The sequence below is a fragment of the Mycteria americana genome, chromosome Z, assembly GCF_035582795.1.
Source record: "Mycteria americana isolate JAX WOST 10 ecotype Jacksonville Zoo and Gardens chromosome Z, USCA_MyAme_1.0, whole genome shotgun sequence".
Lineage (NCBI taxonomy): Eukaryota > Metazoa > Chordata > Aves > Ciconiiformes > Ciconiidae > Mycteria > Mycteria americana.
In genome coordinates, this window is record NC_134396.1 from 73,376,740 (window position 1) to 73,403,196 (window position 26,457).

At 39.2% G+C, this 26,457-nt stretch overlaps 1 protein-coding gene across 2 annotated transcripts in view; it reads left to right on the forward strand.

The window, feature by feature from the left end:
• The window catches only part of VCAN (versican), a 116,886-nt gene extending 93,212 nt beyond the window's left edge, over positions 1–23,674 (forward strand). For both annotated transcript variants that reach the window (XM_075488522.1, XM_075488523.1), the window contains exons 11-15: positions 3,342–3,500; positions 4,260–4,342; positions 19,193–19,337; positions 20,484–20,666; positions 21,141–23,674. In XM_075488522.1, the coding sequence (XP_075344637.1) occupies positions 3,342–3,500; positions 4,260–4,342; positions 19,193–19,337; positions 20,484–20,666; positions 21,141–21,271 (701 nt within the window). In that variant the 3' untranslated portion in view covers positions 21,272–23,674. The remainder of the gene's footprint in view (positions 1–3,341; positions 3,501–4,259; positions 4,343–19,192; positions 19,338–20,483; positions 20,667–21,140) is intronic.
• Positions 23,675–26,457: the final 2,783 nt, after the last annotated feature.

Genomic DNA, 26,457 nt, shown 5'->3' on the forward strand with positions numbered 1-26,457 from the left:
TAAGCCTCTTATGGAATTTCTTTAAAGACAAGGGACCTATTGTCAGCAGCTTATTGCAGCTGTTGAAAAAGTGGTACCTATCTATGTTTTAAACTTACAGAGAACTTTTTTTTTAATGCAGTGTTTAGAGATGTTGTTATACATATACAATTGCAGTTACAGAGAACAGAAGTTGTATAAGTAACTCCTTGCACACATCACTGAAAAAGCCCGTAAATTGTCATAAATCTTAAGACTAGTCAGACAACTTTTAAAACACCATAAATATGGCAAGCAGTGTTTCAGTCTTTCCATCGTGTTCTGGAATAAGGTTACGGAAAGCTGTGATTACCTCCCTGGATAAGTATAGAATGAACATGGACTATTGTATTCAGTCAGTGCTTGCCCCTACTCTGCTCACAGGTGATCAGGTCAGAAAATTTACAGCCACCTGCAATTAGACTTTACTGGTTCAGTAAACACATTAAAAACTTAGACGAATGTGGAGCCCTTACCTTTGTGTCACCCTTTCAGCTTTGTTAACGTAGTAAGATACACACACTCAGGACAAAGTACTGCAGCAATGAAACAGTCCCCACATTTTTACTTGCCTGGTTTACATTTTTCATCCTCTAGCCTCCTGACTCTCCCTTTCTCCATTCCTTTTTCCCCTCTTCCCATCAACTTCTCAAAAAAAAAAAAAAAAAAAAAAAAAATCCTCTCTTCCCCTTCTAAAAATCCTTTGTATTCTATAGCCATCAGCCCTGTCTTTTTCTGTCTTTGTAGATTTGGGCTAGAAACACGTGCAGAAGAAGTTATTCAACTTTTCCCTTTTGGAAAACAAAATGCCATTTTGGATAGGAGAGAGGAGTTGTACGTGCACTGCAGTGCATGCATTTCAACTAAGAGTACCTATGTCACTGTTTGGCATCCTCTGTTTTAAGAAGAGAAATTTTGTTATTTATGATTCATGCTCGGGCCATTATATCTCATTCTTTGAACCCAGTCTTCTAGGTTTTGTGTTTTCAAGCCTCTTTGCCTCCCCCATGTGCCTTTCAGCAGATCTTCTCTCGAATTGTGCACTTCTTCCCTAGCAGAGGCCAGGGAAGGCTTGATTAGAATAGCCTGGAAATGCTCTCTGGCCATGATTTTCTCAGCATGCAATGCTGCTTGCTGTTATCTGACTTCTTTCCTGTGGGACAAGGGAGGCCCTGAACAAGATGAATAATAAAATCTTAAGTGCCTTCACAAAGGACATAGCAGTCTTAGTCAGCATCGTGTGGTTAAACAAATGTTCTAGAAAGCCAAAGGCAGACTAAACTTTAAAATGGCCTAGATGCCAGAGATTAAAGCTGTATCTGCAGCCTGCACCTCATACAGAATGCAAAGAGGGAAAAGATAACGAACTACCAAGTTGGTAGTATAGATTACATTCCTTTTTCATGCTGGGATTACTCAAGGCACAAGCAGTTTTCTACAGCTTAACTTGTTGAAAATAGAAGAGAGATAATCAGTGTAAACTCTGTTATGCATTTGTATTTGGTACATTTCTGTCTGTACTGATGAATTCTAGAAAATTATTTTGATAGCAGACTCCTAAGACAATGACTGCTGCATTATTAGTGTTGCCAGGAATTGTCAGAGAAATTCTGTTAAGCCTCCAAAGTGATAAGTTTGCACTTTTAAATCCATTTATGTACATGTAAAGTCTAGTTTTTATCTTGGGAGATTTAAAAACTTTTTTAAAAAAATAGACACTTTGGTGCTTCAGGATGTGGATGGCCTCTTCCTGCTATGAATTAAGAACCAGCCTTGTGTTGTGAAAAAGCTATTCCACAATTGTCTTTCAGGTGGTAGCTTCTCAAACCTAAGAAATATCATAGTTAAAGAATTTGCAGTCATATGTCATTGGCATATTCTGTAATATTTGGCTTTTTCTGTACTAATGCAAAAGAGCCCCTTTGGCCAAAGCATATTATTGACTGTTGACTATATTGACTTACTGAATATAAGAAATCCAATTTCATACCCAGAACATATCTGTACCTCTGGAAAGGCCAGACAGTTGCTTCCAGACACAGTTTTGTTTGTGGATTGATAAAACTGGGTGGGAAGTGGCAAATTCCTGTTTGGTGGGTGGGGAAGGCCAAGCTTTGTCTTTCTGTTCTTCAACATCCTGCAATTGAGGCCTTTCAGGGCGAGCCATCATGTACTTAGATAGCTGGAACCAGCTGTAGTGAGAACAAGCTGTAATCTTCTGCTGAAGTGTCCTTTATGATGCCATTTCATCTGCTATAACTCAAAACAATCTGAGTTTTCCCTATTATTTCTCCATTCCTCCCTAAAACTCTCTCTTCTCAGTGGCAAGTTCTTCTCAACATCAAGCACAGCTCAGACACATTCAGGCATTGTATTTATTATGCCCATCTTATTAATACTGATTTTTTGTCTGTGATTCATTCTTGCAGTGTTGGTGCAGAAGCAAATTTGGAACCAGAACTTTGTTGTTTCTTGCCATCTATTCTGTTTACGGCTGCCTAACCTTGACAAAATAATTAACGTCAAATCCACGGATTGTTACTGTTCCAAGGCTCGTGTTTATGTCTCTTTAGATGAAAGGATATACTGGCTGATGTGAACTTCTGTCTATTATGCATTCTTATCAGTACCATCCCTCATACAAGCACAGGCAATGTGCATTTCATTACTTTGTATTTCAGGTTTACAGCCTTCTTTAGAAACTAATGCCTAAAGTTTATTAAGTTAGACTTTGTCAAGGAAGATGAGTTTTGGAGGAGGATTTGGAGGGGTAAGTTCAGAAAGGTAATACTGCAGTTTTGCATCTGTGGACTGAACAATCACAAGGACTTTCCTTCATATTATTTTCAGTTATCAGTTTCTTCCAAACCAAGGTAATTCAGTACAGTCACTCAAACAACTATTTGCCCTTGCAAATAAAAATTCCCATCCCCATATACGGATTTAGAAAACTCAGATGAAATGTAGACTGAAATGCAGTCCAACATCCAGGCATTTCATTCATCCAGAATTACGGACTGAAGACGTCCTCCTGAGATTGTCCAGATTCAGCACAATTCGATCAGTGGAAGTTCACAAAGTTGCCAGTTGCAACTATACTCCTTACATAAGTAATATTCTTGCAGCTTATACTGAAACTGGGTAAACAGAACTACCTGAAAATGTAATGAGGTCTCAAGGATGAGTGTTGATGTTTTGCATTTGTACCGCTTAACGGGTGGGTATCTTCTTGAACCTTTGCCCTGCAGAAAATCCATCCGCTTGCATGAAACATGTCTGTGTTTCACACCCATTGACAGACGTGATTTATTTGTTTGTTACAGACACGGAGACCTGTGATTATGGCTGGCACAAGTTCCAAGGACAGTGCTACAAATACTTTGCCCATCGGCGTACATGGGACACGGCTGAAAGGGAATGCCGTCTCCAGGGAGCACACTTGACAAGCATCTTGTCTCATGAGGAGCAGATCTTTGTGAACCGTATGTACTGTTAGGACTCCTCTAAACAAGTGCGGGCAATGAGAATTCAGAGCTAGTGAAATATCCTCCTGATCACTCAGCTTTTACACCTCTATCTTAAAATATACTTTCAGAATGTTTAAAAGACACACTTTGTGTTCTTCATGTTTACTTTTGCAGTCAATGCAAGTTCCCTATCGCTATTACGTTATTATTTGTTAGATAGAAAATACTTTGGTTTTGAGGAAGAGAACAGGAACTATTGTTTTGGCATTGGAAACGCATGAAACATTTTTTTCTGGAGGCTTTAGATTTTTTGTGCACCTGACATCAGTGACTATGCCACCGTTTATTGTATTAGGTAGCATAAAGAAATAGTTCCTACAAGTTGTGTTGCACAATCTCGACAACACTGGTCACAGCCTAACCAGAACCTGAAAAATGTACATTAAAATACGTGTTTTTATTATTTTAATCTTTTTTGCTTTTTTTTTTCCCCTTCATATGCACTCAGATAGGAAACTAATCTGTTTTCTTTGGGAGACACCATCAGGAGGGAAGAGACAGGATTGTTTAAAACTGTTAGATGAGAAACTGCATTTTTATAGACATCCCAAAATTGAAAAGCTGAAAAACAGCCTGTAAATAGTTGTTTGCATAACGAGTGGAAGAATCTTAACAGGATGTCTGATTCATTCTGTGCAAATTCTTTTTATTCTCTTTAGTGAGATCTCTTCCATTTATGGGAAGGTTAATAAAAATATCCTTCTGGTTCCTTAGGTATTGGGCATGACTACCAGTGGATTGGCCTCAATGACAAGATGTTTGAGCGTGATTTCCGCTGGACTGATGGTAGCCCACTGGTAAGATGCCTTTGAAATGAAATCACTCATTCATTTCTTTTTGTGGTGGCTTATCAAATTCCCACCAGCAATGAGGGAAGCTGCATGAAAAAACGCAGTCACTAAATATGCACCCAAGCAAACAGCCAGCAAACTCTTGTTTTGCGATAACTACTATTTTGTGGTAAAACCTTATTCTTAGTTCTTATTATTGTATATGTGGGAGCTCTCAAAGCTTCCAAACAGAAAACTCAAAAAGTCCGAGATTGTAATTTAAGGGTCTCTGCTGGAGCTGCTTTGTGCTCTTCTGGTCTTATGCAAGGACACATGCGGCAATTCTCCTCTCCCTTCTGTATATGGAGCAGAATGCATTTTTCAGAAGAGGACATGGCATTCAAGCTCTTGTATTCACTGGGTCTGTCAGAGTGCACAAAGGAGCCTCTCAAGTATTGTTGGCAGTATGGCAACATGGCATACTAGTCTGTATGGCAGGTCTACGGCTAGGATCGAGAAGCAGCCATCCTTAGGTGGTTCAGGAGGCCTGTAACCAGTAATCTGTCCATAAAATTTTAAGATGCTGTTGATACCTCTTATTGCCTTAAAACAAGAAGGAAAATCAGCAGGAGAGGGAGAACACTCTCTACCCACCTTTAACTAACCTAAATCAAAGAACTGATGGATACAGGAAATAATTGAGCTCTTTCCAATTCAAAACAGTCTCTTTTGTAGAAGGGACAGGTGATTTATTGCTGTTTAACACCCATGGAAGAACATTACATTAAAAAACCCCCGAACTGGTTATGCTTATTATTTTCCTTTCCAGTTGTGAATTATTCTTAAAGCAGAAAGCATCTGGACATACATATGCACATGCTCACACATGCATGCAATGATCATTGCTGCATACCATGTGGCTACAACTTATGTAGAAAGATACCTGGGGCAAAGCAGGCTTCATTTATTACCATTCCATGTAAATAACCAGAAGTTTAGAGTCCTCTAAAATGACTTGTAAATAAGCCATTTCTTGGGGAAACTACTGTGTGTAGCAGGTGACAACACGGGGGAAGAAAGAGATGATGAAACTTCTTGTTGCCAGACTGCTTGCTCAGTGGATCTGTGGTGGTACCAATGCACCCATTTGTGCTTGGAGCCAAAAAGTCTTGCAGGATGTAAGCAGAAGAGTTCCATTTCATCCTTTTCTCTTGCCTATCCTTAGGTATTTTTGGGAGCACAAGATAGGCCATGGCCTTGAACTCTACTCATTCTGGATGAGTTCATTCTCTGCCTCCTGATGTGGCTTCTTACACCTCACTGGCAGTAACAGGCACCCTCTGAGGGTGGTTTAGGTTTGGTTGAAGCTCAGGGGTGGTCCAGGCTGTCTGCAGTGGTTGATCAAGGAGCCTACACTTCACTAGGGGGTCTAAAGTTAAGTGAGATAAATTTGGGCATAAATGTAGTGCCTGAAGGGGCAGCCCATCTTACACTGGGAATTGTAAAAGAAGATACATCCTCATATATTGCAAAGACAAATTTAGTATGTCACTGAATAATGAATTCAAGGAAATTAAAATTAGGGCTGAGATTCTATTTTTTAATTCAGGCTACTGGGCAAATGTGGGATTACATTTTTACTTTAATTTTCAATTTTAAGAAATTAAGATATTCTAGGAACAGAATAAGACCATCTGTCCAACAGATTTCTCTTTTGATTGATCTTTTTTCCACTTTATTTTTCTTTTCTTTTTAACAACTTCCCTCTGTCTCTTCCTTCGGAAACAATTTAGGTGTCTCTTGAAATCATTTATGTTCATAGCTTCAATAGCTTTCCCTCATAATTTATTCCATATGGTTTCTGGATACCATGGTTCTGAGCAGCTTCCTCATTTGTTCCTTTTCCCTAGGTTTTAACTTATTTTTCATACTTTCTAACCACTCTTCTGGTTACAGTGATTTATTACTTCTCCAGTAATTAATAGGAACAATAACATAATTAAATATATGCATCAAATTTATTTCCCTGATGATCCCTTAAAATTCCAATGAATTTGAATACTGTGTAGGTCAAAATATTACATCATTTTTGTATTTGCAGGTGAACAGTAGTCATGTTAGCATTAAATGCATTAATATAATTTGTGATCATGAAAATCAGCATTATTACATGAACACTCAGGTTCTAACTTGAATTTCTGAGATTAGAGGTAGCTCTTGCATATAGCCAAAATCTAAATAGCCTTCTTGTGTTTCACATATCAGGGTGCATCTGTAATTCAGCTGTTTCTAACTTTCTTGCCCAGCTCCATGCTTTCTCCAAGATAATATTATCTATCTACAATTCTATTCAACACTTCCGACATAGAGGAAAATTTGTCAAGTCTGTTGAGGATTCCCCTGATATAAGAGTTTTCTTGGAGATAGTATCAGAAAAGTCACTCCAGCTCTTTGATAGACTGTGCATCTACAAGTGATGTACATTCATCTTTATCTTGATACTTGTTTGAATTTTCTGCCAATAACAGCTTGGTTTAATCTGAAAATCATGCTTACATGATTTTATTAGGTTTTGGATTTTAAAAAAAAAAGTTCTGATTCTTGGCAGACTTAAAAGAAAAAGCAAATTAACAACAGCAACAGCAAGACATGTTGTGGAAGGAATTGTTCGCCCAGTGCTGCAGTTGACCCAGTACTGCCCAGATGAAATAGTTGTGATACCTTGTAGTGATTTCTCTTTCACGAGTTTTCTTTCTGAACCAAAAAAAAACCCTAGAATTGGGAATATTGAACCACAGGCTCTACCATTAGAGATTATGGAACAAGGTTTGGATTACTTTGGTGCTCATTTTCCATGGACAAAAGGAAACCCACAACTTAAATATCCAGTATGTTGAAAGGAATTCTTTTGCCAGGTGTTGGCATGCATTTTATTAGCAATTTCTGGAAAAGGGATCAAATACCTTTTTTTTTCTTTGCACCTAAAAGGTATTTCAACCAATGAGTTCAATGGAAGGAAATCAGTCATTTTTTGACATTTTCAGCTCATGCCAAGTTGTGTTTTTCCAGATTTTTTAAACTGAAGCTAAGTGCCAGCCACCATTAAATATGATAGTTGGACAAAGCACGTACATGAGTTCCTTAGTGAAAACTAACAAACGTACTTCCAAGTGCACTGCACATTGTTTCTAACTATAGTGAGCTACTGAATACACATGCCCACCTTAGCTATTTTTTGTGGACTTCATAGTCATATGCAGCACTGGCATATAAATCTTGTGCTGTCTCACTTCCATTGGCTCCCAAAATACAGGGGGGCTTTTTTGAGCACACTTCTTGTCGATTCATGTGAGATGAGGGTGATAAACTCACCTTTGTAATTGGCCTAGAAATGTCAGAAAGCTTAAATTCTCAGATGAGGTTGTGGAAATTTCCCTTACCTCATGAATCAGGGGATGATAGTTTCGCCAATCAAATACGCAAGGGCCATTCAGTTTTCTGTGCAGTGTCCAGATGAGATCCGTTCATGCCTCTTCAGTGGGATAGGAGGTTTTTTTGTTTTTTATGGCATGTGGGACAAAGTGACCAACATTCTTAAAAAGTGAGCATATAGAATTAAGGTTCTTACTGGGAAACCTACACTGAACCTAGAGTCCCCTTGACAGGCTCAAGCCCTACTGAAAACAGTGGCAATTATTTAGGTGCCTAGTAGTGGACTAACTATAGTCAGCCACTTTTGATATCTTGGCATTCTTTTTTTTAACCCCTATAGAAAATACTGGCTGTTAGCAATTCATCAGAAACAGCAGCAGTCAGAAAAGCCCCTCTATTCCTGTCCATGTTTTTCATGTATCAACTGGAATTTATGTTTAACTTGCAAAAATAATGCCAGTAAGCAAATCTTGGAATAAATGAAGAGTGATCTTGTAAATACACGCTCTGATTCTCAGAGTTCCTCAAGGAAAATGTTGGTATCTTGAATAATGAAGCAAGTACAATCAGATTCACTGAGAAAGCAAGGAATGGTATTTAAAACTCCTTGGTCCACATGGTATTTGTCCATTTCTGTATTGAGTCTACCTGTTTTCCATAACAAGAACTTTTAAGACACAGAAAATTATCCTAACAAAATAAAAATGGGCACACTCCTAAATCATAGTATTGTAGGTTCTGTTCCTGCAAAGAGAACTTGAGAAGGCTTTTTGATCTACGTCACTGAAATGTTTGATGCATAGTTATCTGTGTGCTATTAGGGGATTTTGGCAGGTTTATTTCTTAATTGTAAAGTGGTTTTTAATTTAAAACTGCTCAGCAGTTTCCTGCCTCTCAGGCAAAATGGCATAATCTTATGCAATGGATTGGGTTGTGTAGATAAAGCCTCACCATCTCCTGGTAAAAGATGCCTTTTCAGCATGCTGTACCCACTACATCCCAAACACAGACTGGACTTGAAAAGTGCAAAATAACATGAATAAAGTAGTTGGGTCATACCTTTTATGTCGTACTGTTTAATTGTCAGTCCAGGTGCTACTTTTCCATATACAAATTACTTTCCAGGTAACTGATATTTCATTATACTGGATTTTATTGGCCAGGCCAGTTTGCTTATATTTGTCTTTTTTGCAATTTCTTTAAAAAACAAATTGGGAGCTTCTTGGCTAAGGTCGGAGCATGTCTTCAAAGGAGCTCCTTGGTTAAGCTTAGGCTACCTTGTCCAATATGCAGAACAAAATAAGCTATAATTAAACTAAACTGTGGAATCCATTGCTGGCCACCCGTATGAATCTAATTTGTTCTGATTTGCTGTACTGTATCCGTATGGCAGGAAGCAATCTTTTCTCATGTACAATCTCTTTTTTTTCTTTTATTTTTTTCTGGTTTTGAAAGAACGAATTTTTCAGTGTTTCTGGTGGTTGGGAGAGGTGGATTCGTGTTCTGGAGCTGATGGGCCACATGAAAAACACTTTAGCAGCAGCAACCATTCCCTTTTTATATCAAGGGAAAAGAGTTGATTGCAGCTGTGTTAGTACAACATAAAAAGCGAATGCTCCTTTAGGAAACTTAGATCCTCACTTGTGGTGCAAATTCAGTGAGAGGTGGAGATTAGGGGCAACTGCCACAAGCATGGGCTTGGAATACTGACAACATCCGAGATCACGTGGACCAGTAGGAAGGGAATTCGTAAGCTGCAAACTTTGGCATATCTGCCTAGTCCCTAACTTCAGATAATTTGTCTCAAAGGTGAAGGTAGTGAGAGCAGGAACTGAAGTGTGTTCAGAGAAGTCACAGCACCCCAACATTTTTAGAGCTTCATTATTCATTACTTCCTGAAAATCAAGCCAATTTCTGCTCAAGACATTTCAGGTATGATTACATTGACAGATGCAAGAGGCAGAAGAAAATAATATAGTATTTTAAAGAGCATGATTTGTTAGCTCTGCTTTTCTTCTATGGCAGTGTAGTTATAGGGCTGTTCTGTTGGCATTTGGTGTGGGAAAGCATTAGTTTTCCTCTGATTTACATTATACACAGGAATGAAAACGGCTATATATAAGTTTGGCTATATATATTGGTTTACATTTTAAAAATTACAGAATCAAAATTATTCTTGCACTTTTCTGTAGACTTTTCTTCTAGCATTTCTGTGATAGTGAACAACTCTTTAAGGATGAATCATGGACAATCTTCATCCCACCATTATCATAAGCTTTAAGCAATAAAAACAAATACATTTGGGAAAATCACAGTGATACAGGAGAAGAAAGCAAGGCCTAAATACTCAGACAACTATGTGAAAAGAGGAATTTCACATAGAATTTGTAAAATTTGCAGAATTTGTCCATGCCTACTTGGATCTTTGTATACTTTAAATTCGATGTAATACAAACTACAAAATAACAAAACTTACATTATCAGTGGAGACATTTAATAATTGGCTTGATCAAAGGAAGAGTGAACACAATGTGACATTTGAAAATATCTTAGGGAAATTGAATTTAAATAATTCACTTAGTTCTGTGAATAGTAACTTTTACAGCTGTAAAGCACACCCATCCAAATAGAAAAAAATCTGGTGTTGCTTTTGGCAGCTTCTCCATTGTATTTGGATTGCTGGCGTTTCACTGTTAAGGACCCTTGTGAGCAGGCACAGCGGTAAAGGAGTCCTTTGGAGCTATTCATGTTATGGATTAAGCGCATATAGCTACTTGGGGTTGTGCCTTGGGCCTCCATCTCACAAGGGGAGTTATTCATATCCTTTGGAAAATGCTGTTGATAATTAGTGCTTTGTAGGGCGGTGAGCTCACTCCCATTACATAAGATTAGTGCTGTAATAAGGAGCTGGCTAGTGTCTGTGGCCAGATTGTCTGTCACTTGGAGAATGCTGCCAGCTAGGAAAGTAATGGGGCATATTGCCACTTTTAAAACTGTCCAGAGACTCTACGTTAGTTTTTCTTCCCTTCGGCATAGGAGGGTTTATGCTTTGTGTTTTGCAATGCTGGACCTCAGGTTGTCAGTGTTAGGTAGCTACATTAAAAAAAAAAACCCCGCAAAACAAAACAGAACTTAATTCTGGCAAAAACAAAGCCGTCTCTTTTCCTTCCTTTATTGGTCAGTGAATCAGAATGCTTTAACTTGAGTAAATCTGTAACTGCAGCCCTCTCAGAAAGAGTAACTTTATTGAACACAAAAACCTTCAAAAGGCATGGAGTATTGTAGGGAAGGAGCCTGCCTCTGAGGGTTAAATAAAGCAAACAAACTAAAAAGTACTGTAGTCAGCTGCAAACAAAAAGCTCATTGTGCCCATGTCCCACAGGATCCTTGGAGAAGGAGATTTTAAATCTACCAAATGTTTTGGTTTTGTGCTGCAGTCAGTCATTACAGCCTCTTTTTAAGATGCTCATTTGACCTGCATTTAAATGGAGGAGAACTATATAATGTTATTAATGACAGGTATATTTTTAGTTCAGTATGTCATAGGCAGTAAGGAGAGCCTCTTGGACAAAGTGGTTTTTTGTCTCATTTTTACCAGGGGGGTCAGCAGTTACTTCAGAGCCTCGTTATGGTTGGCTCTGGGCTAAAGCTCTTGGACAGCTTCAAACCTACAGTAATTGTTGACATAAATGACAAAGTGCAGGATTTTCCTTTTTTAGGTGGCTCTCCTGGCAGTTGTGCACAAAAAGAATAAGTCACACCCCATGCAATTTGCATCATGTTGATAATATATAGTTATGTTAGTGTGACTCCCAAAGAACATGTATTATACCAACCAACATTTAACACCCTGCCATACTTTTCTTCCACAGTAAAACACCTGCCTATTAGCAAGAGAATTTCACCAGCTCTTTGCCACTCATTTCTCAGTCTCTGTACTAAGGTGACTTTTGAAAGCCCAGCACACACAGTATACCCACAAAATTGAACTATATAGTGTGTGAACCATGATGAAAGTTATTACTCTAAGAAGAGTTGGTATAGAGTAGATAAAAGTCAATGGAGTCATGTCCACTGGCTTCAATTAGCTTTTAAAGAGTTAATAAAAGAGATATATTTTCTGAGTAATTACTATTTTGGAACTACTCACAGTATCTGGACTCAGTAGTGAGTAGACATTGCCATCTAGTGGGAGCTTCTTGCCATACTTACTGGTTTCTGCTTCTCGTGGAAAAGTTGTCTTACTATGGTATCGTTTCAAAAAAATGTCAGAGCTAGTCATCTGCTCCACCACACGATCAGCTTCCCCCAAAAGATAGGATTGATAGTGCTTTTATGTTTCAGCTTCATCAGCTAGCCTTTTTTACTTGTTTCATTTGTATTCCATAGATTTCTTTTCCAAATTATTTATTTTTGCACAGATCTTACTGCTTATTCAATCTGCAATCAGTGCTTTTGGATATTCATGGATATACATGAGTGTATGTTATTCAGAATCCCTTTTTTTGCAAGCTGTTGCACAGGAAATCAAAGAGTTTTTCAATACATCCCACTGCTCTGTTACCAAAAAACCCTTTCAAGTGAAATCTTTTGCAAAGGTCCTTAGCAAAGCTCCTTCTGGGACCTTGTCTTGCTCACAGTGTGACTCTGTAATGGGGAGTGTTGGGTGCCTGCCTGATCCAAATCCTGCCAGTTTCCCAAATCCCATGCAAATAAAGCCCAGATTAAAGGCTTGAGGGAAGCCATTCAACTGTGATCTAAAAAATATCAGGATCATGACATGTGATTTTTGTATGTGCTTGTAGGTAAGTTTAAATATAGCAGTCGTTTTCAAATTGACTAGAATTTCTCCCAGCAACGATTTACCAACACACTTAGCTTGGTCCCTCCTTTAGCAAGTTATTTTAGCATGTGTCTGAATTGTGCATGTGATCTATCCTATAGAGTTTAGGGCACCACTTACATCTTTAAAGTAAGGTATATGCTTAAGCACTCACTGAATGGAGTTTTTAATCTCATGAATGCTTTTGGAGTTCTGTCAGACTGCTGCCATTCATAAAATTAAACAGAAAAATCCTTTGCAGGACTGGGGTGAAATTAAGTGAAACAGAGCCTATGCTATAAGGTAGTTTCTTGTCTTTCCTAATGTATAAATGCATTTAAATACTAGGTTAACTTAATGGAAGTATTTCAGGCATTGCCAAATCTTCACAGTAATCTGTTTGGGTTTTTTTCTATCGAAAGGAAATGCAATCCCTTTCAAACTTCCCATGAGTGTCTCAAGTAACAGAATCAGTGCTGTATAACAGCATGAGCCACAAATGAGGGTTTTCTGAACTGATCCATATACTCGTTGTAACCTTGCGTTGATCTTGTTGTAGTTCAGCCAACCTATAAAACTGGGTTATTGCCAGGACTTACTGAAAGTGAGATGCAATTTTTAGTTAAGCTATCCGATTATAACAGAACCTCCACAGCGAGGGACTTTTTCAGGGGCTTTCCTGATAAAGATTTCTAAGAATTTGTTTGCTATTGTGAAAAAAGCGTATTCCCGTTCTTAGCAGAGTTATGGGGGGGGAAAAAGGACAATAGCCAGTAAGCTTTGCAGTGGTGGTTTCAGCTTGTTTAGTGATAAATACCAGGCAGGAAACATTGCTTCACTTCAAGACGACATGACACAGAGAGTATCCAGTCAGCTAGTCCCTATATCTTTCCTTGGTTTTTTGATTTGCCTCATTAGTCTTGCATTAAGAAACAATCAGATAGGGAAGCAGCCAGAATGAAAGAAAATAAAAATTGCATTGGAAATTACAAGTGCCAAAAAGTGCCAAGACAGATTTGTACTTTAAGCTTATTTAAACATGCTGAAAACATGCTTCCTTTTCCCAGAAGGAAAAGCATTAACCCTGTAAATCTAAATAGATGTATTTCAAGTAAATTATTTCCTAGCTTTAGTTATGTACAAAAGATTATTGGCTTTTACACAATAAGGAGGTCAAGCAGTAAAGTTTTGTTTGCATCAGTAGTTTATTTTGTTGTGCTTCATTAAACACAGTGCTTGTTGACTATTTTGGAATGCAAAATCCAAGCAGTTGATCTCAGCTGCTTGATGTGCCTTTTGGAGATAAAGGAATGGCTAAAATTTCCAAATGAGTGTCACAAAGCTGAGATACTGCTTACTTGTAGATTTACCTTGCCAGTGCAAACTTCTGAAAGAGCTGAGTGAATTACTCATTAATAAGGAAATGAGTCCCTTAAATAAGGCTGGTTATCTGAAAATTTAAATAACAATTCTCCCACAAGTTAGAATCTTGTACATGATGGGAAGGCTATACTCATTCAGTTTAATTAGCGGCCATCTCAATGCGAAAAAGTAGTGACTAGCTAATAAAGTTAGCTGCTTTACAGCTCTTGCTATAATCCTGGCTTTCTTAGATTTAATTTATGTGAAAAGTCAGCCTGTCACCCAACTGGCAGATTATGGCTGTGAGTTAATTCAATACCATATAAGGAAATCCTCCCCAAAAATGTGGAACTTAATAAAATGTCTTCATGGGATCTTGTAACCATCATATCCAAGCTCCTCCTGTGAGGCAAGAGAATACATTGTCACTGTTTTACAGACTGGGAATCAGCCAGCAAAGTGCATTGTCTAATGCCACGTAGGAAGCCTGAAGAACTGAACCCTGTCTCAGCTGCAGCTCTAACCCATGGACCAACCACTCTCTTTCTGCAGGAAAATTTTCAGTGCTCTTTAGCAGAGAAAGCTAGAACAAGTAAATCCAATGTGTCAGAATGGGCTTTGGTTTCAACAAAAAAAAACTGTACAAGAAAGATTAATTATTATGATATAATTAAAGGCATAAAGAGCATGACAGGATCTCCAGTTTTCAGCCTGAAATGATGGCAAGACAGACTATAGTGGTGTGGCTCCCAAAGGACCAAATGAATGTACAGGGACCAAAATTCTGTCCCCAAGGCTAGGTCCTGAAGTTACTTGATTACACAGAAACCTCCTTTTTTTGATTAAAAAAGTGTCTTGCCATCATGGATGTTGACAGCTTTGCAGAGTGGCTGGTACAGTGGTGTCCGTCTGAGCGTAAGGTATGTGCTTCCAGCCTTCACTCGCCTGTGTTGCTTTGAACTTCCCTCTCCACAGCCACCTCAGCAAAGCACACTTCATAGCTGGAGGAGAAAAGTGTAGTGGGCCAAACCTCCTTTGAAGTACATTTTGAGTCATGTACATAATTAAGATTATATGTCCTAAAATGTGCAGTCTGGAAGTGCTTTGCATTATAATCCAGGGGAAAACTTCACATGTGTTGTGGTAATGTTGCTTAAAATCCAGCAGTATTTCTGCTGAGGACTAAAAGGGTTGTAGCAGCTTTTCTTTCATGTATTAACTTAGTATTTGAACCTACTTAGGTTTTCAGAAACATAAGTCATACCTTATGAATGATACAGCTAAGAGCATTGCTAAAGGTGTCAACTGAAGCTTGGTTGTTGGCAAAAGGATGTCATGAGCTTTATCAGTTCAAACACAGTGCTCCGTACTGCGGTTTCCTTGGTCTGCTGAGACAATAACAGTTTACGTGAAGATATAACCTAGCAGCAGGATGGCTGGAACAATGCCAGCAGTTTTTAGCTTGTCTGTGAATATGGCTGATATTTTTTGGACATGATCTTAAAAACCAAACAAACCTGAATGGTACATGTTGCCAAGGAATTAAGTTGGGGGTTTTTTTCTTTTTGTACAATATACTTTTCTAAAAGAGAGCAATGCATTGAAATACAGGGATCTTAAATGACATAGCCACTTCAAAAAGGGCATCTTGTTCAGGATATTTTGAGCAGTGTTTCCCAACAGAATAATTATGACCTGAGTATCTTAGATGCTTACTGCACTTATTGCAAGGGTAGGGGAGTCTTTACACTTAGCACACTTGGTATGAGAGATTGTAAGGGATACCTTTGAAAACAAACAGTACAAATCAGTATGTGACTTATGGGATTTGGTTCTTTCCCATTAATTTTTTGCTCATGTAGGTTTACTGGAGATAGTGCAGTCACCCCTGATTTACACTAGTGTAAGTGAAAACCAGAATCATGCTCATGGCCATGCAAAAATGTAATCCGTAAGAGGAAAGCAAAATATTAGTTTATTTGTCTAGCAACTTATTCCACTCAAACTGTGAGAATCTTTTTGTATCATTATCCCATTATCAGTGGCTAAATAAGGAGTTGAAAAACTACAGAAGAGCTGGGTGGAGACCTAAGAAAGCAATTCAGCAGTCTGGAACTTCCTCTGCTAAGCAATTCTGGCACTAAACCCAAGCAAAATCAGAGTTACTCAGCCAAAATAAATCCGTGCAATGACGATATCAGATGTGAGGTAACAGCAAGTCACGCTGGAGGATATCAGACATTCTTGAATAAACCACAGGGCCTAGATATAATCCTTTGCCATTACGCTGCAGGCCTGCCAGCAAAGCAAACACAAATTTTGGAGTCATTATGGAGTCACAAGTAAGAGCATATGGAGTCTATGTGCTTAGGGTGGGAGCTGGCAAGCTGCTGAGCACCTTCAGCTCACACACCCCCAATAGCCATTAAATGTCCTTCATTCCCACACTCCAATCCTTATGGAAGCAAACAGCTCTCTAGTATCATTTCCACAAGAAACAGCTGCAAAGCTTGTTGAAGTCTTTCCTTTGCTGTCAGGATGTTATTGATCAAAATTTTCCACCACTAACCGTGCTGTTTTCTTTAATTTTTCTATGTGTCTGTACATCTGGGCATATTCTTGAAAGCAATTGGATTGCCTCAACTTAAGAAGTTGCTGCCCATCATCTGAGCAGTGTAACCAACCATGCATACACTTGTGCAAATCTTACTATTCAGTTGGGTGGGGTAGTAAGACATCCGGAGGTGAAAGTGAGAGCTGATCACTTCTTTCTGCTTACCCCACCTCCACAACACTCAGACAGACTTCCCTGCAGCGCGAGTGAAACCTACATAGATTTTCCTTCAATGCTTTATACTTTGTGGTGCTCCTGAAGGTGCATCACAGCCCCCCGTGTAGAGGAGATGGAGCAGGTATCTGGGGCAGTACCATCAGCAAGCCTAAACCTTCAGTGTGTGCATGCACTCAGCTATCCCTGGTTTAGCAGGCAGTAGCTTTCTATGTTGCGGTAGCATGACCTTTTCTGATCGGATTCCTGCATCCTTAATGACCTCTGCTGTAACCTGCTAGACCTTTGGATCAGCGGCCATTCCAAAATGCCATTTTGGAAAAGGGGTTTTGGAGCACTCTAAGTTACGTTAATAGCCACCATGCATGGGCATATTCCTTTCTCCCCATTTTCCTTCTCACTGGCTCAGGAGATATGCACAGAGCTTGCTTTTCTTTTTTGCACTAGGTGTTGCAGGAAGCTCCCCACACCACAGATCCCATTTGACTCATATGTATGGTATTTGGGTACTGTGCTTTCAAAACTTGTATTCTGATTTATAAGCTAATGTGAAACGCTGAATTCTGGACTTGAGTAAATGAGTTGGAGTGTATTGTAGTTTAGGACTATTAAACACTGAAATGTAGAGATGGAATTAAGTTAGTTCCACATAAAAAGAGGGATGTTTTATTAGAGGTAATAAATTCAGTGCAGAACAAATTTATTTAGACCATGATTGTTAAATTGCTTGGATAATTAAAACCTGTGATGGGTAAGATGACACGTGGTAGGAAAAAGTTAAGTATTTAACTCAGTTTTTTCACAGTTTGATTCATTGTAAGGTAAATACTACTTGTGTGTGGTATGTTAACTTTATTTCTAAAATTTGTTTGCCCAGGCAGTGAATAGTGGTTATTTCATAAAGTTAAGAAAATAGAAAGCTAAACTTTTATGACATTAATATGGGCCAGCTCTAGACAGAAAGATATAAGCACCGAGGAAAATATAAGCACTGTAGAAACTGTGTCATTTTGACCATACAAGGGGCTAGCTGCCTGGTTAATGTCTGGTGTTTATGTGAATTCCAGTTCTTTCAGATATCTATTTTTATCCTTCATTAAATTCTTCTTGGAGTGACACAACAGAAATCCCAAAGAAAATCACTAAGAATAGTTTCCCAAATCTTCTCTAGCTTTTCTTTACATAACGTTACACAAATCTCGAATTACTGTGCTTCGTTTGGGTTTCATCAAGATTAAACCGGAAGTGGGATAAAGATTATCCCACCTCTGCTGACTGCAAGGACAGTAGGCTATATGTCCCCTACCAAGGACTACTGCAGAGATTTTCAGTTGGTGTGCCACTCCCTTAGTTTCTATTTTTCCTGCTTATTGATTGAAAAAACAGACTGAATCCTACTTAATTGTCATCCAAAAATGACATTGTACAATGACAAGCTTAGCCATGCTTGAAAAAGTGCATTCTGCAGTGGAATAAATGCGGGTTTAGCCCATGCATGGAGCTGTGCACAGCCTGCCAGCAGCCAGCATCCACAGCTCTTGGTAGGGACATATCTTTAGGTAGATGCAGAGCTGAAAGCTGCAGAGCTGTGTAGCTAAATAAGTGCAGATCCGCGTGTAGCCAGCTTGGATCCCAAAGAACAGAGCCTGCCCAAATCGATATGCCAGATGTGTGTCCCAGGTGCAGGGCTAAGGAACTATTTTTTTTTTTATGCTAAAGATATTTTTCAGCCATTTGAAGGTTCTTTTTTTTTCATCACTTACCAACAATCAGATTTCTACTTCTAAAACTAGTGTGCCAGTTTCTGGTTTCATTCATATATATTCACAGATGTCTGGAGTTAGTTTTTCTACAGAGGGCAGAATTTGGATCATCATTTCTAAAGCTGAAAGGCTGCTGTATATGCTCAGTCTGCCACCTAGGCCTTTTTAATGGAAATATCAATCTGCAGAATGATCTGGGGACACATTCTGACACCTTTACTTATTTTACACCTAATTCTGCATGTCATCCCATTGAATGATTTCAATAAATGAGGTCAGAGAATAAATAATTTGAGTCTGAGAAGCTAGGTGTAATTTGCCATTTAGTAGATGTGGACTAATGAGGGTTATGGGCTATTTACTGCATTTCCTGGCATTCCAATTCTTGTCTGCCTATGTAGAAAAGAGTGTGTTTCAACACACTTAGGATCAGATTTTGCTTGCACTGAATTGTGTCACTTTGTTTTGTTCACCTGACATCAGTTTACAGTAAGTGAGAAGTTAGATCAGAATATTTTTTCCCGTTGAGATAATCTGTTAATAGAGTGGGATGATACTATAAATCTAGCTTTGTTTAGTTTGTGCTTAACAGCCTGAATCAAACAATTGAGATTGCTCTTCACCAAAGGTAATATTGTGTGTTCTTCTGTAAGATGGAATGTAAATATACTCCAGCACTGGGAATAATGTTTTGCTCCTCTTTTCTGCAGCAATATGAGAACTGGCGACCAAACCAGCCAGACAGCTTCTTTTCTGCTGGAGAAGACTGTGTTGTTATAATATGGCATGAGAATGGGCAGTGGAATGATGTACCATGCAATTATCACCTTACCTATACCTGCAAGAAAGGAACAGGTACAAACTTTCCAGTAACAATACCATAATTCTCTAAATTCCAGTTTTATAAAGTTAAAATGACAAATTCTAGCTGATTTTTGGTGACCAGTACAGTGAGCCCTCAACTGAGTTAGCCTCACAAAGTCATCCATCGTCTGTATCCACATATCACTTCTCTACCTAATCTGTTCTTGAGTCAGGCACAACAGTGTACACAGTTGAAACTCTTGGTTAAAACCCAGCAAGTTTCTTCTTAGGTACAGATCTCAGCAAAAGAGGCATTCATGTACCAGGCAGGCCGGTTTTTCCTTGCATACCATGAACATACTACCAACTGTTCTTTCCTGGGCTGGCATCACTGTGAAGTATGTGGGCAGCAGAATATTGGTAGGCAGTCAGAGCAGGCAGCTGATCGCTGGTATGTGGTTAGCTTTTCAGCTTCAGTTGAGCATACTTATCATCCATCAAGTAATGCTGACCTTTGTCTTCCTCTTTTCCAAAACCATCTAGTTTAATGGCACCGCTGGAATCTGAAAAGCACGTTTGGTTTATACACTGTTAGAGCTGATACAGGAAACCTGACTGTTACCAGGAGCCGTACAGCAATACTTTAGGAATTGCCTCTGCCTTTTCAGACTGGGAAAGTAAAGCAGCCAAAACCTTGTGTGCGCTCCATTGTTCCCAATTACCATTTACAACTTTTGGTAACATGTTCTCTGGGCCTTGACGGATCCATCAGTTTTAAGTGCTTTTAAATAGTCTATTGTTGAAGAAGACATGAGAAGTATTGAAAATGAGACTTTTTCTTAAATGCCTGTAATAACTTCACTGGTTTTCAGGTTTTGCAGCTTTCCAGTGAAAATCAGTTCTTTGTGTGAGTATGCCAACCTTTTTGGCTCAAATTTTCATCAGAAATTTAAACCAAAAAGGCAATACTAACCAAACTATCTGCTGTTTTCTAATTTTCATCATTACTGTATTTGGTCTACAAGACTGGAGAACTACAGAAAAGACTGATCTCCCTGTCCTTATTTGGATGTGTCTCTTGGGAGTGTAACTGAGGTCCCTTGACATCTTCCCTTAGCCAGGGTTTAGAGGTCAGTACCACACTCAGAAGTGCATTTACAAACTGCTGTTTTGGGTTATGTTCTCTCTTCCTTTCAGTTGCTTGTGGTCAGCCTCCTGTTGTGGAAAACGCAAAGACCTTTGGGAAGATGAAACCTCGTTATGAGATCAACTCCCTTATTAGATATCACTGCAAAGATGGTTTCATCCAGCGTCATATTCCAACCATCCGGTGTCAAGGGAATGGAAGATGGGATATGCCTAAAATTACTTGCATGAATCGTGAGTTCCTTGAAAGCAAATCGGTGCTGGATCAGAAACAATGACGAATTTAAGATTAATAAACAATGAACATATATTTTAAGAGAAGTGCAAATTTGGTATGACAGATTATGACAGCAGTACTGCTCACTCTATCTGTAGGAAAAAACATCAGGGCTCCAAAACTAATGAAAATGTTCCTCTTCTGTTTTTGCAGAAGCCACTAAGATTCTTTTAAAGTAAACTACAATACTCTTACAAAGCCCCTGAAATCAACAGGTTCCTAATAACACCAACAATTCTTTCTGCAACTGTGGTCTAACTGTATGTGAGAGATGCTTCTCCTATCTGTAACATGGTCATAGTACCAGTTAATAATTTGTTAACCCTCTAATTAATCAAGAATAAATCGAACTGTAAAGTGACGTGTAGCCAGCCCATTCATAGTTAAATAATTTTAAATTAATTTCCCTTTTTTCCTCCTTCTCATTGCAGCGTCCACATACCAAAGGACTTACTCTAAGAAATACTACTATAAACATTCTTCATCAGGAAAGGGAACATCGTTAAATTCATCAAAACACTATCATCGCTGGATCAGGACGTGGCAGGACTCAAGGCGCTGAGAGCTAAATGGTGAATGGGGATTTCCACCATTTCAGCCAAAGTCATAACTTTCTGTGCCTTTTCTATCACTTATAGGAGTATTATCAAATTGTTTTGAAACTATGGACTGCGGTATTCACAATGCATTTTGCAAAAATATGGTGTTTATCAGAAAATTAAAAAAAAAAAAAAAAAAGGAGAAGTGCTTATGGGGATAAAAGGAAACCATTTCCAGCCTATAAAGATTATTAGTTTTCTATATGCCATCGGTGTGGACCATTTTATGATATATACCAGCCTTCTGCAATATTTAAACAGCTCGATTTTAGCACCAATGAAAATGTAAATAAGATGATTTTAATGTTGTTTAATTGTGTGTTGTTTTTAAAATCCTGTATATAAAATGAAAAGTCACACTAATTTCAGGCATATTTATGGTTAGAATGGCCTCAGAGGTCTTCAGTCATTTATGACGTTGTTTTTATGCTGTTTACCTAGGCTGGAAATGGTTGAAATAACTTCACTGACTGAAATTTGCTATTATCAGGTGAAGATAAACACACAAGTTACATGACTCTTTTTTTTTTTTTTTTTAATGAGAACTGTGCCAATTCCCATCCAAGGTACAGTTTGTGTCCATGTGATGCAAAGTTTAGACAGAGCACATAAAAGTGGCAATGAAGCATGAACTAGGGACTGCAATGTGGAACTTTTTTTCTGCTCTCCATTCCAGCTTCACCATTCATGAGACAGGACTGCATGGAGGAGTTGTGTCTGACAAGGAGGGCCTGTAAAAATCCAAGTGCTAATACATTAACTTTATCAACCAGGGCCACTTTTTTGAAAAGAAAAAAAAAAAAGAAAAAAAAAGAAAAAAAATTACTTTCATGACATTAACCACAAGGTCTATATTACAAGTCTCTGCATTCTAAAATGGAGATAGACCTGGTGTTTGGGGGATTTTTTTTGTAAAAAACAAACAAAAATCAAAAAAGTAAATAATTTTGTATATATAACCATTTTTTAATCTTTTTATAAAGTAATGAATGTTTGTGTATGAATGCTGCAGCTGTGAAGCGTACATAAATAAATGAAGTAAGCCATACTGATTTAATTTATTGGATGTTATTTTACCCATGCAAAGAAGATTAAAAGAGCTCGCCAGTGCAGTATTAGCCCCTGAGCTCCACTTTTGGAACCATCTTTCAGTTCAACTGCTATTTCCCTGGAGAACAAAATTCCTGCTAATCAGGATCATTTGTTTGCGGTTAGATGGGTGAGAACTGTGTGACTTACAGAAGAATCAGAATCTTGGCTTTCTAGAAAGAAGTGTGTGCACAAGGAGATTATAGGTTGTAGTTGGTGCAGTGTGTACGTAGGAGTTTTCTATTACGATTTCTTACCCTGGTCAGCTCGATGACTGACCTGGATGTGTACAGTAAGTGTAGAAGGTAATGTTTGAAACGACCTCTCCACAGAAAGGACTGTTATTTCTGCAAAGTGCCTTGCACACCTTTGGGCACAGGACAAAAAAAAAAACCAGAAAAAAAAACGAAAATAAAGAACAGCAAGTTCCCTATGATATACCTTTTAAAATAACATTACAAATAAAAACACAGACGGGAGGTTTATGCCTTTGTGTTAGTGTGGGGATATGATGCAAAAAGTTGAAAGGGAAAGGAAAAGAATTGAAACCCAGCCAACATATAAGAGTTTGTACTAGGCAGAGCTGCCCATGGAGTGACCTTGCCATAGCTCGTTGGGAACAGTAATTACAGTTCCAGACAACATCTCTTAAGAAATTGCAGTGACTGCTCCATCGAGTCTACCCAATCTTTGTGCGTTCAACGTGGCAGTGCGTCACTGTGTTGGCCGGTTCATTCCCCACCCCTCACCCCCAAACAATGCACATAATACTTTTCTCTATTTATATTATTATCTTGTATAGTGTATAATGTGAATGTCTGGTTTTTTGTGAATGAAAGTCTAAAATCTTTGTAACTTTTATATCTGCTTCTGTTTCACCAAAGAAACAAGGTTTTGCTATACTGTGACTTGTCTTGTTATTGCATGTCTTCCTGTTTAAATCTATGCAATGTGATTTTTTTCATATGAATACAATTAGACTGTCAGGTACTTCACAATTATCATGGGCTTAGTCAAGTGCCCACTGGAGTCAAAGAGTCAGCTGGCTGAACTTTAGTAGGTGCTGGATTTGACTTTATATGAGCAGCTCTAGGGGATATTTTAAGATATACATTGTATGTTTTGAAGTCGATTATTGCTTGTATAAGTCAAGGCTCTGTTCATAAATATACAGTATTCTACACATCACTTCCTTGTACCAGAAACATACAGAACAGAAAATATATTTTAACACTTTGCAAACTTTCTCACCATATGTATAAAAAACCCTGCATAGATTTGTTGTTTTCTTGTCTACTTGTTGGATTTAAACAATGTTGTAAGGCATTCAGATAACATTGTGATTGTAGTTTTAATTAGGCTAGATACAGTGCTTATATTGATTTTTTTCACCTCTTTCTATTACGCATAATAAAATAGGACTGACAACATTCCTTATTAAAAAAAAAAAAAAAAACCAAAAAAAACCCAACCTGTTACCCATGCTTGTTTATTTAGACAGAGAATGGGACTTTATTCAGCTCTGGAGACTTTTTCTGATACTGATCTAAACCCTAAATGTTCCAATACCAACCTCCTGCAAAATGCACCCACTCGTATCACAGTTAGGTCTGCTGTGAAGCCAGGGCGTTACCACGAGTGCCATGATTCCTTTACGTGGAGCATCTCTGAACTCCGGTATGTGGAAGTGTGTTGGGACTGGAGCAGAGGGATAGAAGACAAAACTAGACATTCAAATAGAGGTTTTCATGTTGTCTCACAAACGGAGTTTGTTACCCGGTCTGCAACACCCGATACGCACACAGAGCCAAGATATCAGTTTATTTCAAGGTGTGTGCAAGACCGGATGCTAGGTGGTAGCTCCACCAAGCTAGCCCCTGGCTCATTCATCCAGGTACAGTATTTATACAGTCTAATTATACATCTGCATCAATAATTATGTAAAGCAGTTCCCTATTGGTCTACATTTTCTTGTCTTATTCTTAAAGCTGCAGTGCTACTTTAATATTCTGTGCACTCCCAAAGGTGAGGGGTCTCTGCTTGGGCCGGGGTCTCCAGCTCAAGGGGTCTGACTTTTAGCATTATAATGAGGACAGTTCGTGCAGAGACTTCTCTGCCTGGCAGAGAAGGACCTGGGGGTGTTTGTTGACAGCCGCCTGAATATGAGCCAGCAGTGTGCCCAGGTGGCCAAGAAAGCCAATGGCATCCTGGCTTGTATCAAAAATAGCGTGGCCAGCAGGACTAGGGCAGTGATCGTGCCCCTGTACTCGGCACTGGTGAGGCCACACCTCGAATGCTGTGTTCAGTTTTGGGCCCCCCACTACAAGAGAGACATTGAGGGGCTGGAGCGTGTCCAGAGAAGGGCAACGAAGCTGGTGAAGGGTCTGGAGCACAAGGCTGATGGGGAGCGGCTGAGGGACCTGGGGTTGTTTAGGCTGGAGAAAAGGAGGCTGAGGGGAGACCTCATCGCTCTCTACAACTGCCTGAAAGGAGGCTGTAGAGAGGTGGGGTCGGTCTCTTCTCCCAGTGATAGGGAGAAGGTGATAGGACAAGAGGAAATGGCCTCAAGTTGCGCCAGGGGAGGTTTAGACTGGATATTAGGAAATTTTACTTCACTGAAAGGGTTATCAAGCATTGGACCAGGCTGCCCAGGGAAGTGGTTGAGTCGCCATCCCTGGAGGTATTTAAAGGACGTTTGGATGAGGTGCTTAGGGACATGGTGTAGTGGTGGTCTTGGCAGTGTTAGGTTTATGGTTGGACTCGATGATCTTAAAGGTCTTTTCCAACCTATATGATTCTGTGATTCTGTGCAAGGGTGCTTCTTATCACACTTCTACTAGTAGCTTCTGATTGTTCCCAAAACATCTGAATTAGCTTACATATTTCTCCAGGATGTGTTTCACTTCCCAAGGACAATAATTTTGATTAGATGTTCCACAGTCCGGTCTGAATCTCCCTTATCAACTTTACATAAGTCCTGGCCTTCTACCAGCTCCTGATTGTCCACATTCTGAGTGAGTGTTTCTTAGCTCTGCTTTCTTGCCTCTCAAGTTAAACCAGAATTCTTTTTAACTTATTTTTCAAAGTTACCTGTATCTGCTGCAGAGATAGAAGAGTCCACTTTAAATTGTGTTTTACAAGTACAGGCAAGACAAATACCACAGTAGTATTCCTGTAGTAATCTTCCCCTGTTGCATAAGTATTAAACTTTTTGTCTCTACTAACACAGTGTCTGCCATTTAAAAGGATACCGAAACAGCTGTAGACGAGGAGGTGGGAAGGTTAGGAGAGGACGGGACACTGATGATTAAAGTCATTAGCTTAAAGGAATTCAGATGTGCACCGCACATCTTGGGTTGCCACGTGGAATATCTGGTTCAGCCAAGCCTCAGGCTGCAGGTTTGTGCACAGAGCTCAGAATGCCACGGGCGAGCAATTGCATTTTGTGGCCCATGAAAATCTCTGCAGAGTAGCTATTATTATTCTGAACACCTTCCTGTCCCTTCACATACTGACAGTATTTGACTTCCCCGCACAAACCTCGGAGCACAGGGTTCACCTCCTGCAGAGGTTAACACCACACAGGGTAGAAATAAGCCAGGGCACCTATTTCAGTAGAGCTTCTCAAATAGCAAGAGCAGGTGCTGGTTAGTGGAAACATTCCTGTGTTCCAGCTACACCCTAAAAGATGCACAACTTCTTGAAGCTAGGGAGGAAGAGGCAGCTCCCTGATGGAAGATCTCCTTGAGGGACATCGGCTTCTATGGGATCTCTTGCCTGAGATGTCGCTGCAAGTAGCGACTCATCAGAGACCGGGGATGGATGAACCACGTAGGAAAAATCCCAAGTCCCTGCAAGTGCAACAGGGGGGCCAGCAACATACAAATGGAAAGGCTATCGGATGGAAAGGATAGCCTGCAAAGAGGGCTTTGCGGTCAGAAACTGCTTTGCAGGGCAGTGGCTGGAGGAACACTGAGGTTCAACCTATGGGTGTAGTTAAGGGCTATGTCTGTAATACTTTGTAAGTGAAAAGTCTTCATTTCTGTAGGCAGCATCTTTG